This window comes from Perca fluviatilis, chromosome 10 (genome assembly GCF_010015445.1).
Source record: "Perca fluviatilis chromosome 10, GENO_Pfluv_1.0, whole genome shotgun sequence".
Taxonomy (NCBI): Eukaryota; Metazoa; Chordata; class Actinopteri; order Perciformes; family Percidae; genus Perca; species Perca fluviatilis.
This window is the reverse complement of record NC_053121.1, coordinates 14,546,331-14,573,754: the sequence shown is the minus strand read 5'-3', so window position 1 is coordinate 14,573,754 and position 27,424 is coordinate 14,546,331. Positions and strand designations below refer to the sequence as shown.

General features: G+C 43.5%; 1 protein-coding gene across 3 annotated transcripts in view; it reads left to right on the top strand.

Moving 5' to 3' along the window:
• Positions 1-261: 261 nt before the first annotated feature.
• uvssa (UV-stimulated scaffold protein A) overlaps positions 262-27,424 on the top strand; it is a 36,394-nt gene continuing 9,231 nt past the window's right edge. For 2 of the 3 annotated variants that reach the window (XM_039813934.1, XM_039813932.1), the window contains exons 1-9: positions 262-474; positions 1,036-1,163; positions 2,646-2,799; positions 3,011-3,187; positions 3,750-3,870; positions 3,997-4,401; positions 4,673-4,782; positions 4,960-5,088; positions 23,882-24,002. In XM_039813934.1, coding sequence (XP_039669868.1) covers positions 1,054-1,163; positions 2,646-2,799; positions 3,011-3,187; positions 3,750-3,870; positions 3,997-4,401; positions 4,673-4,782; positions 4,960-5,088; positions 23,882-24,002 — 1,327 coding nt within the window. In that variant the 5' untranslated portion in view covers positions 262-474; positions 1,036-1,053. Of the gene's footprint in view, positions 475-997; positions 1,164-2,645; positions 2,800-3,010; positions 3,188-3,749; positions 3,871-3,996; positions 4,402-4,672; positions 4,783-4,959; positions 5,089-23,881; positions 24,003-27,424 lie in introns of all 3 variants that reach the window. The other variant, XM_039813933.1, reaches the window with a different exon arrangement.

Sequence of the window (27,424 nt, the reverse complement as noted above, 5' to 3'; positions counted from 1 at the left end):
ACAAGAATTAGAAGAGCGCGACTAGGCAAGGTGTGATTTTTGTTTTGTTTTCCTCAAGACCGCAGAGGGTGGGGGGTGGGTGCGGGTTTTTAGTTCCTGTTCGATTGTATTTGTTTGTTCTGTTTGTTGTGTGTTCAAAAAATTTAAAACAAATAAAAATGTATCATAAAAAAAAAAAAAAAACATCCTTGACTTTGAGAAGCACTGAGGGCGTATGGTCTTATCGAGGCTTTTATTGTGAAAGGTCCAACCGGTAGTACAAACAGCTGACGGAAATAATAAGGTGTCATTGTTTCGGAGGAAGGTTCATAACCATAAACTATATACGTTCATAACCATAGACAGTATATAAAGCTTGTTGATGTGTGAACGGTAATGTAGCTAATATCTTCTGCTGGTTCGGTCACTTTCAGTGTTTCAGCGACGTCATTTAATAAAGCGCGCTAACGCTAAAGTAGCTAACGCTAGCAGCTGGTGAGTTACATCTAATGGTTACATCTGTTAGCATGCTAGCAGCTAGCACTGTGTGTGGATACAATATTCATTTCTCTGTTTTCCTTTAAAGAAACGTGTGTGTGTGTGTGTGTGTGTGTGTGTGTGTGTGTGTGTGTGTGTGTGTGTGTGTGTGTGATGTAATACCTGTAGTGGGGATACCCATAGATATAGTATATGGGAATACCTCTATGTCATTGTAATGAAACAGCAGATTGCAACACTATGATCTACTACATAATGCAGGCTACTACAGATATTATCTATGTATATTATTGTGTCAGCATTAGCGGGTGTGTCTGATTTACACTAGGTGGACACCTTCTGAGACACCTTAATAATATAATATTATGTTGTGATGATAACAGGACATGCCAGCCTTCGTTAACCAGCAAAGATACAGTTTGACCGTTGGCTCTTTCTTACTGTGCACATGTGCCCATCAATGGTGCAGCTTTCCCAGGATCCCCATGTGTTTGTGTCCTACTCAATGCTTTGGCTGCAGGTGGACCGCTTTAGTCAGCACCATGTCCCTGTCCATAGGTGTACTGGTGAGAAGTGATGGAGCTGTCTCAGAGGGACAGGCTGTCAGAGCTGGTGGAGGAGCTGACCACATCAGGACAGCCCCAGCTCCACCAGGACAGGATGAAGGAGGTCAAGAAGATCTGCAGGTGAAGGCTGAAAAAAGCCTCTTAGAAAACTACTTATTTATTAAACAGTTATAATAGACTTGTATACTCTCCGATACGATACCATCATTTTAGGCCGTATCAGAGACGTATATCTGTATCTGCAGATACTTGTATCTGTATCAGAGCAACTTTAGTGGCAGCCACTACATGGTAAAGTACTTCTGTATCAGTACACTTATAAACTCCCTTAGGCTCTGTCTGCAGACAGCTCTAAATCTACTTTTAATATTTAATCCAATATTATGCAGATAGCATGTTTTCTGGATCCTGAACTGGGCTCAGGCCACAGTCTTCAGGACTCTGGGGCCCTTTACAGGTTAATCACATCTTATGATGCAACACTGGAACACTGAACCATACCGACACGTCACTGCACCCCCATCCATCCATCACTCAGGGGTCGAGTGGACGCACTCCACTCACCTGCCTGAGACATTTCCAATATCACACTGCTGGTGTTGTCTTTGGTTGGAACTAAAACATATTGCATACTGTCAGCACTCGATGGCACAACGTGATCTGTACTTGTACTAAATAAATGCAACATGATATAAGTACATCATTATTCAAGGTTAATATTCTTGTATCAGTATTACTATTAACATGTCTCTTTGAACAACTTCTCTCTAGACAGCTTTATGGCAAAAGGTTTTGGGGAAACCATCTGAGACATTCATGGTGAAGTCATTATTAAAACTTGTATTTATTCAGGTAGGGCCATTGAGAGCAAGCTCTCTTTTCCAATGACGCCCTGATACAGCACAAATAAAAAGAAATAAAACCCATCTCAATTACAGTACAAATAAATAATCGGATCATAAAAATAATCGGATCATTGGTTAGATCTTCCACATGGGTCTGACATGAGAGTTTATTGTCAAGCCAAATGCAAAGGTATTTATATGAATCTCCAGTTTGAATTTGCCCGCCATGAAGTGTGTGAATACTTAAACAGGGGTCGAGGCTAGGGGACCTAGAGAACATAATCCATTTTTTCAGAATTCAAGACAAGCTTGTGGCTGATAAGAGACCGCTGAAAGTCATTACAATTGTGTCTGTTAGAATTGACAGGGTTATAACATATAGCGTAGATCATAAAAACAAGTATTTATATTAACAGACATAATACGTGTGTTAATAAGTAATATGTATCTAACATACAGACATTAATAAGAATAACTTTAATGAGACTGATACGTTTCTGAGGGACCTAAGAACAAAATATAAATAAAATAGAATGTAAAAAGGGTAGGTGTAATAAGCAAATGCTTCAACCTACAGTACACCTTTTCGGTCAGTATTGATTAGAAACGAGTTAAAATGACTATGAATTATGGTGATTTATGTTATGTTTGTGATGGTGTGTGTGATCGAACTAAACTAAAGTATTCCTTGATTTTATACGTAATCTAATGAAAGATACTGATTCAAGGTTGACTCTGTGCCTCTGGTTACTCGCAGAGTGTCTAATGACTGCATCGAGCACGTGTACCACTCGCTGATATCTCAGCTCAACCAGGAACACGCTGAGGTCCGGCTGTCGGCCTTCCAGATTGCCACTGAGCTCTTCTCCAGGTCTCACCACTTCAGAACGCTTCTGGTGGACAACTTCCAGGTACTGGCGTCACTGGGCTGTCACTTAGTTTCCCTGCCAGTGTCACCTGACAGCTTGTTATGGACGCCTGGACAGTGTAAATAAAACTGCATTGTGTACATATGTTCTTGGGATTGTAGCTTCTGTAAATATATCTTCTTGTGTATGTCATGTTCCCATCCTCCTGTTCTCCTTCTTCCCTTGTCTCTCTTATTCCCCCCCCCACCTGCAGGAGCTCTTGGAGCTGACAGTAGAGACGGACTCTGAGCAGCCCCTCCCCCCGCCGAAGGAAGTAGCCAGGAAGCTGAGGTCACTGGCCATCCAGACTATCCAGTCATGGCAGGCCTCTTATGGCTCAGCCTATAAGAAGTTAGCGCTGGGCTACCACTTCCTCAAACAGGTTAAGAAGGTGAGGGATATAAAACTAGTAGACTTTTTCTGTTGTTGCTGCCAGACAAACTGTCCAACAGCTTCATGCCAGCTGGGCATAAACACACTTCAAATTGCTGTCCTGTTGGGAAATACAAGATTACAAGATAATGTGAAAATCTTGCTGTGTTTCTATTTGACTTTTTCTTTGTAGTCTGTAAGTTTGTCCATACTGTGTGTGATGTGTGTAATGAGGAATGTCCATGCTGTGTGTGATCTGTGTTAATCTGTGTGAGTGTAGAGTGTTATGGATAACCATGCTGTGTGATTGTAACGAGTGGAATGGAACCATGCGTGTGTGATGTGTGATGTGTGTTTGATGTGTGTGATGTGTGTAAGTGACAGTGTGTCCATGCTGTGTGTGATGTATGTAATTGACAGTGTATCCATGCTGTGTGTGATGTGTGTAAGTGACAGTGTGTCCATGCTGTGTGTGATATGTGTAAGGAACAGAGTGTCCATGCTGTGTTTGATGTGTGTAAGTGACGATGTGTCCATGCTGTGTGTGATGTGTGTAAGTAACAGTGTCTCCATGCTGTCAGGTGGACTTCCAGGATGCTGAGGCCAGGACAGTAGCAGAGAGGAGGCGGGAGGAGGAGAGACAGAGGAAGATGGAGAGGATCTACAAGGAGAGAGTGGAGGCAGCCTCCAAAGACATGGAGGGTAATCACCAAAACTATTGTGAATGACGCTAGATGTGGTCTTGGTCCGCTGAAGGTCTGGGATGAACCTTTCTTCCCAAATGAAGCAGAGATTGAACGTGAGATTTCCATATTGTGTCTTTATCAGAGTCGTGCCAGGAAATAGAGGCAACGTTGACAGAGATGGAATCATGCATGAGCCTGCTACTTCCCGGGTTTGACCGTACAGACGTCCAGACAACCAATCGCAGCCCTCCCAGCTCCCAAGCAGCCAGTGCATGTCCATCAGCTGATGAGCAGCCCTGCTGCAGCAGAGTCCTGAAGGAGGACAGGAGAGGAGGGATGATACAAGGAGACGAGGAGGAGGAGACGAAGCATGAAGAGAGCAGGGAAGAGAAGGAGAGAAAAGAGGTAGAAGATCGGGAAGGCGAGAAGGGAGAGGAGGAGGGCAGCAGTGAAGAAGAGGAGGGGGGGCCTCCTGCTGGCGATGTGTTTATCCGGAGCTCTGGGCTGGTCTCCCACTCCTACAGTCTGGACCTGGACCTCCGTCCTGGTGAGCTCTCACGCACTCCCACATCATGACTGGAACGCAGCAGATACAGGGATCCACACTTAGAATGTGCAGCTTATGTCTCAAAGGTGGACAGAATAATAGAAACACTACAAACGTCACTTCCCTTGGTTTGAGTTGCGGAGATATGTGAAATCAGCCAACTGTTTTTCTGTCCGTTGTCATTTTGGCAGTGTTCCGGGATGATTCATTCATTCATGCAATATGTCATCCCTTCTTTCCTTTGCTTCTCTTTTCCTTCTCTCTCCTCCAGGTGTTCATGTTAAGGAGACAGAAGATAATGAGGCAGTGGTTTCCACGGTGATAGACCTCCATCGACTGATAATAACCAAACACCTGCCAGCTGTGCAGGGCTGGGTGCAGGTGACATGTCATGAATGATCACATTACAGCATCTGGAAAGAAATTACTATCATTATTATCAGTATTATACAGTATTACTGCTGATTCAATTTTTTGTGTGTGTGTGTGTATCTGTATCTGCGTATGTGTTTGTCTGTGTGTGTGTGTGTGTGTGTGTGTGTGTGTGTGTGTGTGTAGGTCTTCACCAGGTCAGGTGCTGAGCAGCAGCTGTTAAGGAGAGCGCTGGATCTGAAGAGGTGTTTAGAAGTTGCGCTGCAGAAACACAAAGAGCTCCACATTGATTACAGGACAAGGGTCCGCAGAGTGGTGAGTGACACACATCCTGCTGCTTTTTTAGCTCACTAACACATGGACACACATGGAAACATTGAGGAAGATGTTGATCACCACGTCTACTAGTGTTTTAATTTAATACAAAAATATCAATAACAGATACTGTTATGGACCCCACAGGGATGATATAAGGCCTGCTTGTATCCTTTCCTTTTTCATTGTTCAAACAGCACGCTGAGAAACGCTGTTATCTTTGTAACCCAAACCAGTCCTCATCGGTAATGGTCAAGGAAAAATAAACAATTTTCAGCACTTTATAAGACAAGAGCACAGGCTGATGATTTACTTATTTAATTTATAGATAGTGGTAGTATAGAGCATGGCCAGCAGGTGGCAGCATCCTTCCACAAATCAAAGAGGACACAATAGTACACGAGTTCTCCACAGAGGAGTGATGTGTTGTAGTACTCGAGACCGGTCTTGGTCTTAAGACCAATTTTTGAAGGTCTTGGAATTGACTGCATTTTTACTCGTTCTTGTCTCAGATAAAGAGGACTCAGGATTTTATTTCAACACCACAACTGCAGGGATTTCGCTAAACTGCCTGTGCATTGTCTGATTTATGTGTTAAAACTTGCAAATGCAACCAATAACTTGACTTTTGAAACTTGTTACCGTAAACCCCCCCCTCTGCCTGCCACCTTTACACGCACTCCCAATAAAGGGAATGCAGGACACAGGAGAAGAATTTCTGGCTGTCTAAAACAAATCTGGTCTTGGTCTTGTCTCGGTCTCAACCCCTCAAAGTCTTGGTCTTGTATCGGTCTCGATACAATCTGGTCTTGGTGATGTCTTAGTCTTGGTTTAGGTGGTCTTGACCACCAGACTGATGTGTTGATAATGATAAACACTGAAACAGCAGCACAAAGTGCCACATTAGCTGTGGCCACGGTCATCGAACATCCCTATAGTGGAACAGGGATTGTTACATATTGAAATAACTTTTAATAGAGTTCTATACAAGCGAGAGAGTTTTATTCAGCATCTAAGGATTTCTGTCTCTCAAAGGGCTTGCATCGTTGGCATCTGCTCCATTCAAAACTTATTTTCATCACAATGGGAAAACATTTCAAGTCCAAATTGTAACTTTCTCAGGTATGACTGGATCAAACAGGCGTAGGTAAAGAAATAGTCTTTGTCCACCCCGCAGGTGTGGCTGCAAGCAGCTGGGTCTGTGCACCCCCCAGGTCTACAAGGATCAAAAGCTGGTGCTCTCCAAATCACCCTCAATAAAGAGGGTTTGGCTGAGACCTCTCAGTTCGTCCCAATGGGGCCTAGTTGCCATTGGCAACATCTACTGGCCGTTGAAAGAACTGCAGCTTCAGACGCTGCTTACAAGTCAGATGTGACGCTTGCTGCAGTCTTTAAACAGTGGAGAACTGGGAAAATAAATGCCAGCTTACTATGAAGTCCACTTAAGACCATTGACTACTGAGCTGCCACAAGACATATCTTAATATATCAAGTGTCAAGGCTGAAAGTGATTACAAAATATATAAACCCTATTTGTTTGCTTTCTACCTAAGATAGATAAGTTAGCAAGTTAAATGACCAAATCTCAGTGCAAGTTTTTTTTTTTTCTCCCTTTTTATGTAGTCCCCTTCTCGTCAGACTCCTCCAAACACCCTGCTACTGTTGCTCTGTATTCATTTGATGGCTCTGTTCATTCCTGCGTTTCTGTGGGCTCCCAGAGGGAAGTATCACGACAGAGACAGCGAGGATGGAAATATTAACAGTGAAGACAATTGGGAGAGGTGAGATAGCAAGGTACAGCCATAATGCATAATGCATCAGAGACGGAGAGAAGAAATTGGGGAGCAGGGGGGAAGATGTACCCATTCATTGACTTCAGCTCCACTAATGTGCCCTGGCATGACAGCTGATATGTCTATCTGGCTGCCTCTGTATCTGGCTTAGCATCGTCATTCTGCTGTAGCTTGAGCCGGCACACACTAACCAGCCCGGGGTTGTCATAGAGCTTGCCATGCGAAAAGCTGTTCACTTCAACTAATTGCTTATTTGAGAGGGTTTAATTGGTGCTGAGATGGGCTACCTGCTGCATACGTGCAGTGCTGAGAGATATAAAAAAAACAAAAAAAAGAAGAGAATCCACGAGAAATGGACAGCAACCTAATGTTTCAATGAATGCAAAGTGCTTTATGGTTTTGAAAAAAAAGGCATAAATGTTGTATTGTGTGAATCCATCTTTAGCTGAACAGAGCGGCAGAGTGACAGTGACAGAGCGCCGGGCGTCTGGCTCTGCCTGGTTATCACTGTCAGGGACCAGTCTGCTGCAGCAGCAGGCCCAGCACTGCGATAACCACACAACTTACAGCCCCTTTATCATAATTAGCTTTTCCTTTTTAGCCTTAAAAGGCCTTCCATTACTGGGTCCTTCTCTATCGGGCCACTGACACACCACACGATTGGTTTTTCTCTCAACGGGCCTCTCAATATAGTCTCCCATAACGGGGGCGCTGGAGAAAGAGGAGAGGAGTGGTATGGAGGCAGATAGAGAACGAGAGAATGAGACAGAGGGAGGGTTGAGCGAAGAAGCATCTACATGAAGTTGGAAGACTATTGAAATAGAAATGCACAAGGCCAGTTTTTTTCATGGCTGACTGTTCAGTAAATGGGCTCTGAATCTTTGAATGTTTGGTGTTAGTAGAATTTCACAAAGCTAACATATAGCATGTGATTAATGCCTGGTTTAGCCCTGATTTTTCAGCCCCCCGCTGTTTTTTGGAGCTCCCCGACAAACGTCCCAGATCAGAGGCAGAGCAGCGCTTGAGCCTGATGTGTTTAAAGACGCTGGTGCCTCGCAGACGTATTCCAGATATCTAGCAGGCTAAATATCCAGAGCTGTCGGGGAGCTACAGCCAATGAGAGTGCAAGAGATGGGCTGAGAGGAAACCAGGGGAAGGGTCGCCTGTTACAATAGGAAGTTTACTGTATGTGTTTCATTTGCAACAAGGGCCAAAGTTGTTGTTGCACCGAGAGAAGATAGGCTATGGCTGCATCTCATGTCCCTTATTTGATAGCTCCTCGACTCCTAGGTCCTCGGCTGAACCAGAAGTTGTTCTGTCCCTCCTCTGTGAAGGACATCTCAAAGTTCTTATTTCTGCCCCGAGGAGCGAGCATCGAGGAGGGATCACCGAGGAGCCATGAGCGAGGAGAGCAGCCATCCTGGAAGCCGTGCAGCTGAAGGAGTTGCTAACCCCGCCCAAACAGCTGACCAATGCATGTGACCCATCAGAGGAAAGGACATCTCATCCCTCTAAAACACGTTTGCTCGTTGCCTCTCTCCTCCCATTATTTCCTCGCGTCTCTCCCGTGCCTCCTCGGTGGGAGGGACTAAGACACGAGGAAGGGAGGCAAGTGGAGGACTCGAGGAGGCAATTTAAGGGTTATGAGATGCAACCTATGAATAGTAAAGACAGGAAACAGGCTATTTTGTGACCCCTTAAAAGCACTTTGTCTGATCTCTCTTTTTCTTCTTGTTTTTTTGCTGGAAAACAGCCAAATTGGAGCGCTTTTTCCTGGTGGACATCCGTTCTTGGACCAAAAGTCCTGTTTCATCATGGTATTACGTAATGTCCTGTGTTACGTGTCGTGTGTGTCTTCATGACAAAGCGTGGTTTGTAGAGCAGACAGATTCCTCCTGGTTTAAAGTCAGTAGAGTGCCGTGTGAACGGTACCAAGATCTGACCACTTTGAAAGTTGTGTAGTTTGAACTCAGCTTAGACTGTTGGTGGTCTTAGCTCCAGTCTACTGTTGTCATGCTAATTTAGCAAGCTCCAGTCTCACCGTCGGGACGAATAGAGCTATGCTTCTTTACACTGAGACTTTGAATTTCTTAATTTGCTTTCACACAGGAAAGGATGAGGCCAGTATGATGACTGGAGATTGATTTCAATGACACACACATGGTTTGGGTGATTGTATGTGGGCTAGAGCGGTAATTGGGCCTTCAAAGTTAGGCCCGAAAAGGCCCGAGCCCCGTCATTTCTCATTATGCACATGGTCAAAAGTTTTCCACATCAGACTTTGCTTTCTTTGCCAGTGCAACCAAAACTTAATCGCCAGAGGCCAGCCTCCATTTCACCTCCTCAGTATCTATTTTTGCGCTAATTTAAACACATCACCTGACCGCTCATTTACCGTGCAACCCAGAGCGCAAGCCTGAGCCCGGCCTTACAATACCTTACAAATGTAACAACTTAATGTTGAATTCACACGCTCTTTTCACATTGTAGGAAAGTACATCTCTATCACAGATGAGTGACAATTTTGTTTGTCAAATTTTCGCTAACCAGTGTATGATGAAGGCATGTTGGGTGGGTGAAATTAGAAAGCTAACGTTAGCTAACGAACAGCAGTCGCTCCGCTCCCACTGTAGGGAGACTCCGAGAGAACGGCTGACATGCCGGGAGAGGCTTTCTGGTTAACACAAGCATTTAGCTGTGACTGTCCTTCCTTTGCCGTACCTGGGGTTGCTGCGTTTTGGCTGCTGTCTGTGGATTCCTTAATGCATGGCTCGTATTCTTTTGGATGTTTCTTGCGCGGTTGTTTTGGCAGCGGAGATGTAGTGTGTTGTTTGGGGGTCCTTGCCGCCGCGGGACAGGTTGGCATTGCGGGTTGGGCGTGTGGCTCGGCTTGGGTTGCTTTCTTTTGGCTGGGGGTGCTGCCGGGCGGCGCTTTTTCTGCTCGCGTGTTCCATTTTCACTTTCTCACAACCTACTGCGTTGAACAGTCCACCTACGTTAGGTCGACCAGCGTAGCCGAAACCGAACCCTGTCATAAAGGCCAATATTCTGCCGAATCCGAACCCTGGATTCGGTGCATCCCTAAAAAATAGTAACACTGGACAATTTTCCGTGGTCTTCAGGTGGCAGATGTGAAAATGAGTCATCCGCAACATTTATTGTGTTCTGGTTTCAAAATGATGAAGAGAGTCGGAGAACAAAACAGGATGCCGGCTCTACAGGGTGATTCTTTTTTTCAAATGATAAACAAATTTCTAGGCATTCTGTTATCAAATGACTTGAAAAAATAGTGCATCTGTAGATAGAGCGCGCCCCCGGACCCCTTCAGGTTTCGGGCTGAGCCCCGAATATTTACGTCTGGCAACGCCCCTGCTAATGAATATATTAATTTACGTTGGTGGCTAAAAATAAAGTTTACCACTTACAAAGTATCATCAATGTCATATTACAGTTATTAATCTTGCAGAGCCACAAATAGATACATTTCCTCATGTCTAAGCATCCTGCCAACAGCTGTGTATTAAAAATAAGTTGCGTCTTTCTTTCTCTGCTTCCCAAACAAACGCACACGCAGCAGCAGCCAGGGGTCTCATTTATAAACGTGGCGTACGCACAAAACGGGGCTGAAAACGTGCGTACGCCACTTCCCACGCAAAGGTTGTGATTTATAAAAAACAAACTTGACGGGAGAATGTGCGGTCCTCCACGCAAACTCTGACCCATGCGTACGCACATTTTGGAGACAAAATAGGAATTGGCGACGCAGATGGTGAGGTGGTGAACTGAAGTCAGACTGCAGAAAGTACATGTGGGAATAAGGGTTAGGCTACTCTTAATATGTTTAAGTATTAAAAAATAATTCCTCACGCACATTTCTTCACACCATATGAAGATTAAATCCAGCAGTGTTATTTGCGCTTGTACTGAGTGATAATTGTTCCATAAACACCTCAAACTCAAATCTTAAATAAAAACTCATTCTTAATATTTAATCAGCGCTGTCTCGCCGTCACATTGTCCGCTACAGGGGGCAGGAGTAGGAGATGGCCCGACTGCATGGAATACAGGATAGCATCAAATACCCTAGCATTAGATAACTGCACAACACAGTGTACATAACTAAATATCTGTCTTTAAAACTGTGCATATATCATCAAATGTCAAAGTCTGGAAATACAGCCGTTAAGCTCTCGCGCAATCGTTACGCTCTATGTCCTTGTTATTGGTCTAAAATGTAATACTGTTTATAACAAACCCTGCATGAAGAAAAGTGTGTTTGCCTATTACATTTCGATTTCAAATTGTATCTCGGGGTGGGGGACACCAGTTGTTGCTGTGATTTTAGCAAGGTGTTAACAATCACAAATTGTTGTAGACTAAACATAAATACTGCGATGAACCCGTGCGTAATGCTGCATGATGGCACTGCTGGCCCTGCAGGAGGACAGCAATGGAAGAATCAGGAGAGAAACTTCAGGGACCATGACGATGACTGGCTCATATGCCGATTTAAATTCCCTAATATAGCTGTAATAGTAATATAGCTGCGCTCTTGGATCTATGTACTGAATTGGGTCCAGTAGAGAACGCCGGCCGCGGCGAGTGCCATCCGGTCCAAATACAGGTCCTCGCCACTCTGGGTGAAACCGGCTGTTTCCAGAGGGAAATGGCTGACAGCTAAGTGTTTTTTTAAATAAATATTATATATAATCTTCAACTTCATCACTAAGGCTTGTTTGGATATAATATATAGTTCTGTTAAATCTTCTTATATACGTCTGGTATATCGAAGCTGTCCCCGAGTACCGTAATGCCTGCTGATTTGGAAGATTTTATGAATAAAGGTAGTCTATAGATCCGGTTTCCCTACACTGTGCGACAACAGGCCGAAATTATAATTCAATTGGCAGCAATTCCCGAGCGTCTGAGAGTTTTTTTTTGTTAGTTTGTTTTCTCCGCCAGTCGTCATGATTCGTCATGTTTCGGTGTAACGAAGAACAACTGCCAGGGTCATTAACATACTGATCAGCATTCACGAGGTGCTTTACATTGACTATTTATGGTTAAAAATGGGCGTGTACAGGGCGGGATAAGAGGTTGATCCACGTACGCACACTTGTAGTCAATCTGTGATTTATAAAGGGAACATTGCTTACAGGTGTGCGTACGCAAGGTTTTATAAATCTGACTTTTTTTGGGGCTTTTGGGCGCACGTACACTTATAGTAAGGATCCTACGCACAGTTTTATAAATGAGACCCCAGGTCTTTACGTCACGAGACGGTGGGGCTCATGGAAACACTAGCACCTTTGTCCACAGAGGGCGCCAACATCAACACAAAATCAAAGTTCCTTCTCGTTGCTTTGAGGATTGTGTTCTGTATTAACACTTCCACAGTATCAGAAACAGGCAGCTTTCACCGAGCGTTCTGTAGCTCTTTATTGAAGACCGAATGTGTTTTTAAAGGCAGTTTCCAGTATGAGCTACGACCAGGAGAATCCCATATGCATCTGTTGAGTGCTGCAAACGGAAGACGTGGTCTTGTGTTTAGGAAAGGATAAGACATGCAGACTTATTTGAACATATCTGTTTTTAAGAGTGTATTCAGTCACTCCGGGCTCCATTCATACAGGCCCAGGCCTTGTTTACTGCTGATAACCCATCTTATCACAGCACAATGGATGTGGTCGCCTGTTTCTCACTGCAGATAAACAAAGAAAGACTATCCCTCTATTTCTCTCCTCCAACGCTCCCTCCTTTCTGTTTGTATTCATTCATTCTCTGAATGTGTCTCCTTCTCTCAGTTGTACACCAGTGCTATGTTTTCCCCCTGCTCTCTTTTCCACTATTTCTATGTTCCTCTTCATTATGCATTCTGTTCATCTTGGTGTTGTGTTTATGGCACCTCAGAAAATTGGTTGGTTTGTCTTCTTTCATTAATGGAGTAACAAAAGGAAGTATGGACATACATGTAGAGAGTAAAACTTAAAAGGACAATAGCAAACAGTAAAGAAGTTAAGACAACGGTGGAAAAAAGAGCTTTCATAAAATGTCTAATTTCTGATACAAGTATACGTACAAATATGGCAGCCCAGCCTAAAGGATGTATGTGTATATATATATATATATATATATATATACACACACACACACACACACACACACACACACACACACACACACACACACACACACACACACACACACACAGAGGGGAAAATAAGTATTGAACGCGCCAACATTTTTCTCAGTAAAGATATTTCTGATGGGGCTATCAGCATGAAATTTTCACCAGATTTCAGTAACAACCCAAGTAATCCACACATACAAAGATATCAATCAAATAAGTCCATAAATTAAGTTCTGTGAAATGAAAGGGAAAAGGTATTGACCACACTTGCTGAAATGTATTTAATACTTAGTAGAAAAGCCTTTGACAGCTTCAAGACGCCTCCTGTATGAAGAAACTAGTCGCACACATTGCTCAGCTGTGATTTTTGCCCATTCTTCCACACAAACTGTTTTCAAATCTTGAAGGTTCCGGGGGCATCTTCTATGAACTCTGATCTTCAGTTCTTTCCAGAGGTTTTCAATTGGATTCAAGTCGGGTGATTGACTGGGCCATTCTAACAGCTTGATTTTCTTTCTCTGAAACCAATTGAGAGTTTCCTTGGCTGTGTGTTTTGGGATCATTGTCTTGCTGAAATGTCCACCCTGGTTTTCATCTTCAGCATCCTGGTGGATGGCAGCAGATTCTTATCCAGAATGTCACGGTACATTTCTCCATTCATCCTTCCTTCAATTATATGAAGTCTGCTGGTGCCAGATGCTGAAAAACAGCCCCACACCATGATGCTGCCACCTCCCAACTTCACTGTTGGTATGGTGTTTTTAGGGTGATGTGCAGTGCCATTTCTCCTCTAAACATGGCGTATGCATTGACAGCCAAAGAGTTTGATTTTGGTGTCATCTGACCAGATTATAATCTCCCAGTATGTCATTGGCTTGTCCAGATGTTGTGCCTTTTCTTGAGCAGTGGTGTCCTGCATGGTGTGCGTGCATTGAGGCCATGGCCGTTGTGTGTGTGCGTGCGTGCCTGTGTTATATCACTGACCACAGGCCAAACTGGGCTGCTGGGCTCCTCAAACCCCCAGGGGTCTTTGCAGGGCCCCTGCAGCTTCTCAGGACAGTCCAGGTGTGTCGTCCCCCTACCACGCTCTCATAGGTCCTCAGTAAAATGAAGAAAAGCACTGTGTCAATTCACTTTGGCAGTAGGCGAGAATGTATGATAATTACTGTTTTGATCCCAGATGGAGACAGGCTGGGGCGGGGGGGAAGTGAAGGCGACAGCTGAGAATAAGCTCGTTGACAGGGAAAGGTTTGGGAAGCTCTGGGCTGACTAATAGAGCTGCCAGCCTAGGTTAGTGAAATAAAGATGTCCCCCTACACATCATATAAGCTGACTGCTCCCCAGAGACAAAGGCTGTGTGTTTGGGGGTGTTGGGGCTGGAGCAGTATAATGGGCTGAAGCAGCGGAGAAGAAGCTCTGGAGCAAGAGCGCAGGGAGTGGTGAGCTTTTTCTCATTAGCGTGGGATCCCATGGGATCCTCTCTGGGTAGTAATGAACAGGAGTGCAAGGTGCTAATGGAGATGTGGGATGTTGTGGCAAATCAAGCCTTGAATAGGTCAGACTTCACTGGAAGCTTTAGGCCTAATTAGGTTGTAAATATGTTGAAATCAATCAGTGGCAGCGGACTTCCTTTAGCAGAAGAAATATCTGAAAATAAGTTATTGTAACAATGCTAATGATGAAAACAGAAAAAAAAACGGATTGATTTGTTAGTTAATGAGGAACTCAAACTGTAAGAACAAGGTGTATATAATGTATGATAATAGTACTGATACAATACACTTCTTTCCATACCTTTTAAAATATTCATTTTACAAAACCCTTTTCTCATTTTGCAAAATAAGCCAAAGGTTAAAAGCTTTCTAAACACAAGCATCTGCAGGAAATTAGCCTGAATAACAGCAAGTTTCAAATTAATATTTTTAAAGACACAAGAACATAGCATCCACCAATGCCACATATCACAGCATGTTTGTCACTAACAGGAATTTAAACTCCATAGCAATCACGGGAAGGCCTTTATGGGGTCCTGCAGGACACCGGTCCCCTGTTAAAATGGCACAATGTCAGTTTTGGGTTGCAAGAACAATGGAACAAAGTAGCAAAGATGCTTATTTTTCAGTCCACATACAAGATCATGCATGCCGTAACCGCACAGTGTCCACAGTTACACCTCTGCCTCTCTTGTGTGCGTTTGTGTGTGTAATATTCTCAGGAAGATGACTGTGTTTATAAATGCATTTGTGTATAATGTGTTCATTAAGTTAACTGTTTGTCACTTGCTCTCTCTTAGAGGAAATTTCTTGTGATAATGATGGCATTAGAGACACACCGTATTCCCAAAAGACATTTTCCATTTCAGCCTTATGAAATAATGTAGACACTGTGTGTGTGTGTGTGTGTGTGTGTGTGTGTGTGTGTGTGTGTGTGTGTGTGTGTGTGTGTGTGTGTGTGTGTGTGTGTGTGTGTGTGTGTGTGTGTGTGTGTGTGTGTGTGTGTGTGTGTGTGTGTGTTTCTTTCCGTGTTTCCAGGTGGGAGCTATATTAACTTGTCAGTGTAGACAATGGAGACATCTCTTAAGGCTTCTTCACCTCCTTGTGTTCTCCTCCTCTCACGTGTGTGTGTGTGTGTGTGTGTGTGTGTGTGTGTGTGTGTGTGTGTGTGTGTGTGTGTGTGTGTGTGTGTGTGTGTGTGTGTGTGTGTGTGTGATGGTTAACCTGCCCCTCCCCTCCCTGCCATACACCTGACTTATGGCTGTGCAGTAATAATTTGCCAGACCTTGGCAGGCTGAGTGTACATTAGCATATAAATAGCAGATGCACTGAGTGCCCATCACAGTCGACTACATTTAATTTTTGGTTTATAAGATTGAATGGGTTTTTAAATGCAGCGCCATCAAACTTGCCAAGAGACAAATGAAGTCAGGGGAGCAGTTGTCCGAGGCGGCGCCCTCACATCATTTTTATAAAGGATAAGCGTCTTATTTAAGGGAGAGAAGGGGGAGGAGAGAGGGTGAGATGCTAGAGAAGCTGAATAAGCAGACACCTGTGGAAGCAGCAACATACTTGAGTTTCTCTTCAGACATGGATTTTTTTTACCCAGTTATCAATCTTACTCCCTGCTTTTGATACATCATATGACTAAATGTATGTGGACACCCGGACATTGCACCCATCTGTACACCAAAACCATGGGCATTCTGTGCTGCTACACCAGCCTCCACTCTTCCCTCCAGATGTGGAACCTGGCTGCAGGAATTTGCTACAATTCAGACACAAGAGCGTTGGTGAGGTCCAACACAGATGTTGGTGATGCAGGTCTGGCTCGCAGTCTGTGTCCCAGTCAACCTCTATGAAGCCAAAGCTGACGCTCCTTAAAGCTGCATTGTATCTAACTACCAGCAGGGAGCGACTTCCAAAAAGAAGTCTGTTTCTATAGAAGAAACTGAGCCTAGAAAATGAGCCTACTTCTCACTTGATTTATTAGCTCAGTAAACATTTTCATAGTTTTCAAGTCCTCTTCAATACAGCATGATGTTCATTTAGTAAATGATTGTAGCAGGGATGCTATATTGGCGTAGCTACCTTGTGATTGACGCTACCACGGGGTCGTGCATAGTGTCCTCGGGTTCTTAGTCAGATCCACCCCTCGCTCCTCCCCCCCCCGCTCCACCCTCTCTTCCAAATATGGTCCCTTCTGGCTCCAATAAACCAAGATGGTCACAGTGGCTACGTCCACTTCCTTTAACAGTCTACGTTTCCAGGTGATCCCAAAGGTGTTGGATGTGTTGAGGCCTCTGTGCAGGCCAGTTAAGTTCCTCCACACCAAACTGGGAACAACCTGCCTTCATAGAGCTAGCGGTGTGCACAGGGGCATTGGCTTGTTTTCATTTACATATTTTTATCCTAAAACTGTCTTGCTTCTTTCCTGTGAGGTTTCCTTGTACGAGTGTTCCAAGTCAGAGTCACCCAACTCTTGACTGCATAAAAACCTGTTCATTAGGAGGAGATATGATCATTAGCATAATCCATACCTCTACAGTGGCCACATAAGGCCGCCTGTCGTGTTTGTTTCATTCACTCGTACAAATCTGTTAGTACGAGTGCAGGACGCCCATTGTCATGTTGAAACAGCCAAGGGAAATAATTTTGTCTGAAGAAAATGCAGTTTAAACTTAAGTAAATTTTGCATTTGAATAATAAATCTTTGATCATAATAAGCAAACAGGATGAAGACTCTCACCAAGAATTCAATGACATCTTTCTATATTTGATTGTTTTCCATAACTGATTCTGCAGACATATTTTGGTTAGTACTACACCATACAGTATTAAGGTTTGATACCCAGCCGTGCTCACAGAGCTGGACGGGGAGCGTGCACGTGACAGGACTCTTTGGTATTGCATTGTCATTAGGAGCCATGTCCCAGATTATAATGTTGGGAAGACTACTGTCTGTTGACACCTTTTTATTTCCTGTGTATGTGTGTCATGTTGGCTCTGAGCTATAGCGATCTGTCCGGAGAGGATGTGTCTTTGGCCCAAGCTCTTTGGCCTTTTCTCTCCATTAGCACTGTTTTTATAAGTGGAAGCATCTGCTCACTGTGAAACACTGAGCTCTGGCTGTAGGGAAGCAAACTGCAGCCATGCATGGGAAGCCTACTGGCGTCTCTACCATGGATGGGGATGTATCACTTTGATTCTACAGTATACTTTCATATTTTGTTGTTTGGTCCATCAATAGAAAATCAGTCGCCAACAATTTATTAGTATCTTTATTACCTTTATTAGTATATTTATTAGTATCTTGAGTATCCGTTAGTTGGATAAAACAAGCAACTTAAAGATATCAAAAACATGTTTTTTAATATTTTATTGGCATGACTATGATTCACGTCATTGGAAAAATATTTGACAATGAAAATTGGTTGTCATTGCACCCCCTCCTCCCACTGAAGCTGTATTGTTGTCTAAGTAATGAATGGTCCTTCCTTAAGCCAGCACTTCCAGCACACACCTTCTTTATTTAGTTGTTGAAGAACTACTTATTTTTCTTCCTTGCTTATTTTCCCGTTAGCAGCCTGCTTTCCTTTATCTTTGAGTAAACATTACCATTACAGTAACACATAGCCCGGCTTTACTTAAACAACTTTCTTATTTATTCTGCTCTTCCAGAACTATTTTTATTTCTATCTGGGCCTGTTTTTAATGTTAAAGTTTTTCCTATTACAGTGACTCATGGCCCTGCTTTACTCCGACCATCACTTCTAATTTGTCTGCTAAATCTTGAATTTCAGTTAAAGAAGCTGTTTTTATCTCCTGTGGGGACCTCTGTGTTGCCGTGTGATTTTCTCCTCGTGTGTGTCCGGAGAATAAACCAAAGGTCCGTTAAAATGCAAAGCAGCCCCCTCTGCAGCCATGTGGGGGAATAGAGGCCATATTTTAGCCGCGCTCGCCGTCAGCAAAATGTTTCTGGAGGAAAGCTAATTCTACTGCGAGACTTACAGCTCTGCCAGGCGGGCCGACAGCACTCGATGCTATCAGGATTAAATTAAGGTGAATTAGAGACAAAGAGGCAGAAAGAGGGGGAAAAGGGATGATGTTAGGGCAGGGTTTTCCTCCAGCTGGGTGATCACTTCTTAGTCTTAGGTCATTGATCAGAGCAGAATAAACCAGCCAGGATTAAAGTAGACAAGCACAAAACCTATAGAGCCTATATCTGTGTGTGTGTGTGTGTGTGTGTGTGTGTGTGTGTGTGTGTGTGTGTGTGTGTGTGTGTGTGTGTGTGTGTGTGTGTGTGTGTGTGTGTGTGTGTGTGTGTGTGTGTGTGTGTGTGTGTCCATTGTGCTGTGAGGATGAAGAAGTGTAGCAGTGGAGGGGAGTAATGGAGAAAGTTTGGTTTGGTGTTTAAAATGTTACACTTGTGTTTAACAGCATGCTCTCAGCTTTTATTCAGGAAATAATTCAAATCAAGTCTCAGTATCTCAGACTTCGCTACATCCTTTCTGAGATTAAAAGGATCATTTGCAGTTTGATCAGTCAGGGAATTTAACCCACTACCTTTTGCTTAGTGCATTTCACACAGATACAAGTCCCTTCATTTGTAAATGCTAATAATGGAGTTCACTTTTTGATTTTTACCCATTACTAGGTCTGGGCAATATATGGATATTATATCGACATTGATATATGAGGCTAGACATTGTCTGACATTTTGGATGTCGTAATATCGTAATATGGCACAAGTGTTGTGTTTTCCTGGTTTTAAAGGCTACATTACAGTAAAGTGATGTGATTTTCTGAACCCACCAGACTGTTCTTTTATTTGCCTTTACCCACTTAGTCATTATATCCACATAACTGATGATTATTTATCTAAACTCTCATTGTGTCAATATTCTGTGAAAGCACCAACAGTCAACCCTACAATATCGCCACAATATCGACATCGATGTATTTGGTCAAAAAGAAAAATCTGATATTTTGATATTTGATATCGCCCAGCTCTACCCACTACTATGAAAAAAAGTGGAAGTACATATAGAGACATATGAAATATATAAATATTGGTTACACCCTCTTAAGGATGGCCATGTCAAGCAATAATACCATTACGTATTCACTGAGAACTATTTGGCCATTCTCCGGTTTGTAGCAGATGTGTGCAGACTGCAGCGCATGTGAGCAAAGAGAAAAGCCACGTTGTATTTTAATTTGAGCTTAAACCCGAGCCTGGCATGGTGGAATAGTTCACCTGTAGGACGTCTCCTCATCCTTTCAAAGAACTTTGTGGACTCCAGTGTCAAGCTCGCCACAGCAGCAGATTATCGACAGAAATAGTGTGGGTGTGAAATGCACAGATGTGTTGTGAGAGGGGCTGGACCATGCATCGAACAGTACCGGAGCTCCGCTCACATGCTCGGCCTGTGGTTGGAAGAGCTGAACTGAGCGCAGTAAAAACAAAACAAGGGAACATATATTTATTAAAAGACAAGATGATAGTATTTGATTTTTTTTATAATTGAATGACTATTTAAAGATTTGAAAATCATCCCTACCCTTCTTTGAAATAAATACTCTTGAGTCATTTTGACCACAACCATGGCACTTCTGACATTGAAAGCAATTGCTATATAATCATATTCAAACCTTTGACCGCCATTACTCCTGCCACTGGGAGTTTCGTTAAAGTGATGATTCACCGAGCATTTGCATCATACCTCGAGGACACCCAGAAGCTTTTTCACCTGGGCGAACATTGGGAGAGTTAGTTAGAGAAGCGTGTTATCAGTTGAATAGCGCAGGCTAGGCTGGATCCATCGTTAGTATCTCGTAAGTTACCCCACTAATAACGCCGAATGATACCAACGTCTACAAGTAGTACAAATAGGTTATGCTCTCATAAAACGATGGATTGGAAAGTTTGTAAGTACACCAGAAGTTTATGTAAATAGCACTTGCCTGCTGGCTTCTGCTCTCTGCTGTTGTTGTTGCTGCTGTAAGATGAGTGCTTAGGGCCATCTACAAATTACAACACCGAAAAGAGATGCAACAAAAATATTTTTTAATTTAACTTATTTTTTAAAGTAAGTGCTGTAGTATAACTAGCAGGAGACACGTAATAATTGAGGTAAGTTTGGAGACATTACCTTATTTAATCATTAAATTAATAAGTATTTTTGTTGTATCTCTTTCGGTGTAGTAATTTGTAGACGTCCCTAAGCACTCGTCTAACTGCAGGTAGCAGCAGCAGCAACAGAGAGCTGAAGAGAGCAGGCAAGTGTTCATAAACTTCTGGTGTACTTACAAACTTTCCAATCCATCGTTTTATGAGAGCATAACCTATTTGTACTACTTGTAGACGTTTGGTATCATTTCGGGCATTATTAGTAGGGTAACTTACAAGATACAAACGTGGGTCCATTAGCCCCTGCGCTAAGCTATTCAGCTGATAACGCTACTCTCCCAATGTTAGACCCATGTGAAAAAAGCTTCTGGGGGGGTGTTTGGCTCGAGGTCATGGTGCAAAGGACCCTAGGGTGAATTACTCCGAACCATCACTTTAAGGACAAAGGTATGCCTGCAGCTTTTACTGAGTGATGGCAGTGCTCGACTACATGTAGCTTACTCATCCATAAAACGGGGAAAGCGTATGATGGTAAGACTTGAGGTGTGGTGGTATTTCTGTGTGAAGTTTGTAAGTTCATTTCATTCCCCTGGCAGCTTTGGATTCTTCCAAGGACGCTTGATGCAGTAAGGGGGAATTGGAAAGTGATGTACTCCAAAACGGACACAGATTGCATCTAATTAGCATTTGAACATGGGAAAACAACTAATATTCAATCTTTAATAATTAGTACAAATGAAAGGCTGTGGCTTGTGCTTCTGTATTGTCTTGTATGGATGCCTGTGCACTCGCTGCAGCCAAGCAGCATCTCGGTGGTCTCGTCACAGCTGCAGACTACATACTTTACTTTCCAAACCGTTGCTTAATGTAAGCAGATTGTGTTCGTTGAAAAAGTGACCGTGCCGAGTGGAAGCAGGAAGTGTATTTGAGCTTCAGGTGACTAGAATTAAGAGTCGGGTGAACTGGAGTACCTAAATTGCCTGAAGGTGTAAATAGAAGTGCAAAGGGCTGCAGGAAAGGGGCTTATGTAAAAGGGTTGGATGGAAGCATTGGCTACAAGTGTCCTATATGATCAGCAAGATGACCATCAAGGCCGGTTGATGCATTTTTTTGTAGTTGGTACCGGACCAACTTTACCGAACAATAAGTAAGCAGCAGCCTGCTGTTTTCAATTAAAAGGCCAATCAGGCAGCTGAATTTATAGCTGACAACAAGCAGCTGAGCCAACATCGTCAGTGTTTGTAATACGTTGTGACGGTTGAGTTACATAAGAGTTTAAATCAATATTAAAGTATATATATTAAAGACAGAGGAGGAATACAGCCAGGGCACCATGGTTCTTCTTCTTCTTCTTCTTCTTCTTTGATAACTCTTAGACTAGCCACCATGTCCCAGACTTTGTGGCTGCAATAATGACAGCTAATTAGCTTTTAATTGTTTAGATTCTGCTTTACTGAATCGTGAGAATTGTAATATGAAGTGTTGTAATTTGTGTGTGTGTGTGTTTTTTTGTGTGTGTGTGTGTGTGTGTGTGTGTGTGTGTGTGTGTGTGTGTGTGTGTGTGTGTGTGTGTGTGTGTGTGAGAGAGAGAGAGAGAGCGCTGCACCCAGAGGTATGTTCAGGGTCGTGACATGGTTAACTGATGCCGTCTTATGGTTCACTTGTGTGGGCGGGCTTCAGTCATCATCCAAGGACTCCTCATTTGTAAACTAATTCCAACATTGTAATGTGCTTTATCAGCAGACACACACACACACACACACACACACACACACACACACACACACACTATTATTACACACTAATGAAAAAGAGGCCTTTGGGAATAGTGGGGTTAGTTTAACGTTAGGTTTTACTGCTCCTCTTAATGCTAATCACTGTGATTATTACGCTGGTAGACTGGAGTGTGTATCTGTGTCCCAGCTGTTAAAGACACAGCAGCCACCACACGCACACACGCACACACGCACACATACATCTGTGTTATGGAATTGACCCCTATGTGTATGGAGTGTTGTGTTCTGCATTGTAGCCCAGCCAATGGCTAACAACCTCACAAGGAAATTAAAAACCATAAATTCTGCTTAGTGCTGATAGCTGGTCGTCACACACACACACAACAAACGCACGCACACATGCACACTCATCCTAAGCAGCAGTGATCACACAGCCCTGAGAGGAGAGTGCAGGAATGAGAGATAAGCAGTACAGAAGTATACACCATTTCAGTGTGTGTAGTCTGGTTGATGTTCTGCGTGCGTGCGTGCGTGCGTGCGTGCGTGCGTGCGTGCAAGCGTGAGTGCGTGCGTGTCCGTGTCCGTGTCCAAAGCCACACTGCTGCACATGTTCCTGCATCACCATCAACACACACACAAACACACTGTACTTAATTCTGACTCAATCCATCACACACTGCTGCCATAAATACTCACTAGAGCACCAAACGTGGATTTATCCGCTGCTGAAAATAGTCCCCAAAAAAGTCCCTCTTTCCTCCTTTTTGTATCTAATAAGCCTTTTTCTGAAGTCATGTGCTGGTGCTTTGAGAATTACACAGTTTCTTTTTTTCCGATTTGTGCAGGATAAATAGCCGCAAAACCTGTGCAATCCTTTTGTGAATTTGCCCGATTAGTGCCAAAGCCTTCTTTTTTTTGCACCAAAGAAATTTACTTTTTCTTTAAATTTTGCTGAAGGAAATCCAGGCACATCCAGTAATTGGATTGCTCAGTGCACTTGCAGAGATATAGGACCTACTGTATAGGACACTTGGTGAAAGAGCTGGGTACAGTTGGGTGTTTATTGTTTTGCATAATTGGACCTAAAGTAAATGTTAAATAACAGAGCCCCTAGCATACACCTTGTTCTGTGTGTGCCTTATGTATAGTATATTATGACTGTTCCCACATTAGTTGTTTTTCATCGATGACAAAGTCACACACACAGGCAATAGTGGGGGCTACTGTTGCACTGCAATCTTGGCTCAGAAGTCCAAGTAACAGAACAGTAGTTTGACAAACTAATCTTAACTCAAGATTGACTTACTAAATCTTTCTGGAGTTTTCATCTCAAGGCTTAATTTGTTTCTCTGTCCCCTAAGGACCTCGATGTGTGGGACAGGCAGTGAGGAGGGATTATTCTGTCGAAACTGATTTTAAAAATGAATAGGACTGCCATTGCACACAACACACCATGCAGTTTAAAACAAGTTTACTGTGTTTATAATACCTTACCTCCTCTTCCTCAGATGAAGGCTTCCGCAGACGGAGAGGAAGACGATGATGATGAGGATGATGATGATTTTGATGAGGTTCCAGAGAAAGAAGGATATGAGCCACACATTCCAGAGCATCTACGAGCCGAGTATGGTATGAGTTCAACGCACACACGCACACACACACACACACACACACACACACACACACACACACACACACACACACACACACACACACGTGCGCACCTACAGACACGTGCATAAACAGTGAGGTTAAGCTACAGAAGAAGACCTGCTGCTGCCCTAATCCTTTAAGATTCACAAACACACAGACACTCTTCAAAGGCTAGCGTTCAGCAGCTGCTCATGTGCAGGTGACGGCTACTTATATGGCTTTATTTATACAACCATGGTCAAAGGTGTGTGTGTGTGTGTGTGTGTGTGTGTGTGTGTGTGTTTTTGTGGTAGTAGTTAGTGAAACGATCATAGAGTAAGTCTCTTGAACTACAAAAAGAACTACAAGTCTAATGAGACCGACAGGATGTCACAATTGTTAGCATGAAGCAAAATCCCACAATCTAAGGATTTTTGTTCATTAATCATGTGATTAAAAGGTATTTTACGAATGGCGTGTTAGTTCGGATTGGTCTGACAAAGGGCCGGCCTAGTTCTCTCGTTCTTTCCAGACTGACTTCGGTGGACAGTAAAACCAAATACTGACAGCAGCCATGTTTTAACACTTTAAAGCTGCATTAACAGATGGTTTGGCCACTTGGGCAGGCAGAACAAGCTGACAACACAACATCAACATTGTATCAGTTTATACCACACCACATGGAGTGGTGCTTGTGTCCACCCGATGAATCTACGTCTACGGGCAGAAATATGTTGTTGTTCGAAACCGTTTTAAATAATGTAATATTATGAAATTCAGTTGCTCTGAAACTGTATTTGACCCTCACTGAAAAGTAAACTCTCAATATTTCCACATTCAGTTCTCACGATTCAGAATGAGTTTACTGGGACACACATGCAGTCACTGAGGAAGAGCAATCGAGTGCAGATTCCCAGAACTCTGGTCCGTGTAGCCAAAGATTCTCTATAACAAGCCAACACTTTGATAGTTTGTTTATTGGATTAAATCCAAAGTGTCTGAGGGAAATGTCTGTCTCTTGGGCTGCTAAATGCTCCTCTGTCACCAGCTGCTCTCTGACGGTGCCTAAGCAGGTAGAGTACCGAGGCTTGATTTCACCGAAGCAGCTGCTGCTCTGCTGGAGACAGGTTCATCAGAGCAGCAAAACTGAATCAGATGGGGAATTTTTGGGGCCGTAAGACCAAAACAATGATCTGAAAGAGGCTTCAAACACCCTGCAGCGCTGATCAGAACCATTTAGCACGACCCACAGTCATTGGAGACCTTGTTCATGTAGAAATATTGATTACTGAAGCAAAGCCTTACTGCTGTGTGTTGGTCCACTCAGGTTGGCTTTACAGCACATGCAAAGTAATCTTGGTGTGTATCCAGAGATGACACGGCCATACTGAGCCTAATCAGTGTGTGGTGTCCCCCCCCCCCCGCTGCTTCTGACGGCTAACTATGAGAATGCAGCTCGGCCCTGTAATGGAGACAGATGGTTTCTTTTCCTCAAGCATTTTCCCTCCCCGTGTATCTTTTGATGGATATTGTCCTGTCAACACATCCATTTACCATCACACACACACATACGCACAGTGTTCTGCGTTGTGTTGAACTGTATGGATCATATGTGGCCTGCAGGCAGCACTCTCTCATTAACCACCTGCAGCGTCAGCTGTGAACCTACATGCTTTTTCTCAACGTATGATGGGATTTGAATGCTGTCTCTGTCGTGATGAGCTGCAGGCCACAGTAAACAGTAAAGCTCTGTCAGCCATATTCACCCATCACTCATACACTTTCAGTGTGAACTTTACTGTGTGTGTGTGTCTGTGTTAATGACGCCAGAACAGAACATGTTGCAGACACTGCTGGTATTGCTGGCTCAGCCATGTTGTGGCCTTTGACCCCTGGTGAGTCGTGGTGAGCCCCCCCTCCCACCATTACATTCACACTGAGCCTCATCTCTACCTGATAGCCTGTCGCTCTCTGCTCCCACCTCCCTCCATTACTAATCAATTAGACGCTAAAGTAATAAGATAGTATCTGATGAGCCCCAAACAGCTGTGTGTGTGTGTGTGTGTGTGTGTGTGTGTGTGTGTGTGTGTGTGTGTGTGTGTGTGTGTGTGTGTGTGTGTGTGTGTGTGTGTGTGTGTGTGTGTGTGTGTGTGTGTGTGTGTGTGTGTCAGGGTGATTAGTGGGCTAGGTAATGATCTACAGGGGCCATACCAAATTAACAATGCAACCTCTTTAATGAGCCCCTATTAGCCCTGCACCTAGATTCTACCCCCCACTAACACACACACACACACACCAGCAACTAAACGAAGGCACTATCGGTTTGCTGGTTGGATTTTGACATGTATTCTTCAGTCTGTGTATTTCATGAATGTATGGTTAGGGTTAGTGTCTGTTGTAAAGGGTTAGGGTGAGCATCTGTTGGATTTGTTCTAAAGGACAAGGCTGGAATCACTCTATTCTCAAGACATCAAATGGAGAAATCCAAACCAACAACTCATTAGTCTGTCTCTCAAAACTCCCGGACTCCCCTGCCCAATCTGTGGCTCTCCCCAGGCCTGTTGGTTCCCACCCGAAGATGCAATCAGGGTTTACGAAGAGATGGTTTTATTTTGAAAAAGGCTCAGTGATGTCGTGACACACTGCACTTGGCAGATGCTCCTCTAACAGAAATAAGCAGTGTTTTTCTTGGGGACTAGTTTCACCTGTGGATTAATCAGTTGGTGTGCTAGTGAGAGTGTACAGCACCAGGACAATGTACTTACACAATGTGTTGCCATGCTTCACAGAACGAAGAGCTCTCAGCAAAGATGGTGATAAACAAGCATACAAGTTCCTGACTGCAGCTCATCCGAACTTCCAGCATCTGGTCAGAACTGTACTATACCTGCAGAGATCGGCCTGTCCACTGGGAGCTCAACTTTGGTCAATGTTGACGGCCAATGTTTGTGTTTGAGGACACATAGCAAAGGGTCTCAACAGTGTTGGCCTTTAAAGGATAGATGCTAACATTAGCTGTTTTTTTATTAGTGGAAACGTCTCCACAGAAGAGACACCACTTGTCAGACAGACAACAGCTGGGGGAACCAGTGGTACAGATACATCTTTTTGGTGGTCAAGCCTTCTACCCACCTGTTTCATGAGGATGCACAGGTGGTTTTCTCCATGTCACTTTCTGTTCAAGTGAGCAGTCAACACAGGCTGGAAGGGGAGTGTGAAATCAGACGGCTTTATAATGCACACTAGTAGATAACGTCAGTAGATTTGATCTGATTCTAAAATTAATGTCTGGGATGATATTTCTCAGTAGTATGTCACCATTCCTCTATTATTCGTTTGCTTCCTCTCCTCCTCGGACAGTGGATCACATTCATAATTTCTCCACATTTCCTCTTTCTTTTCTCCTCATTTCTTCCAGT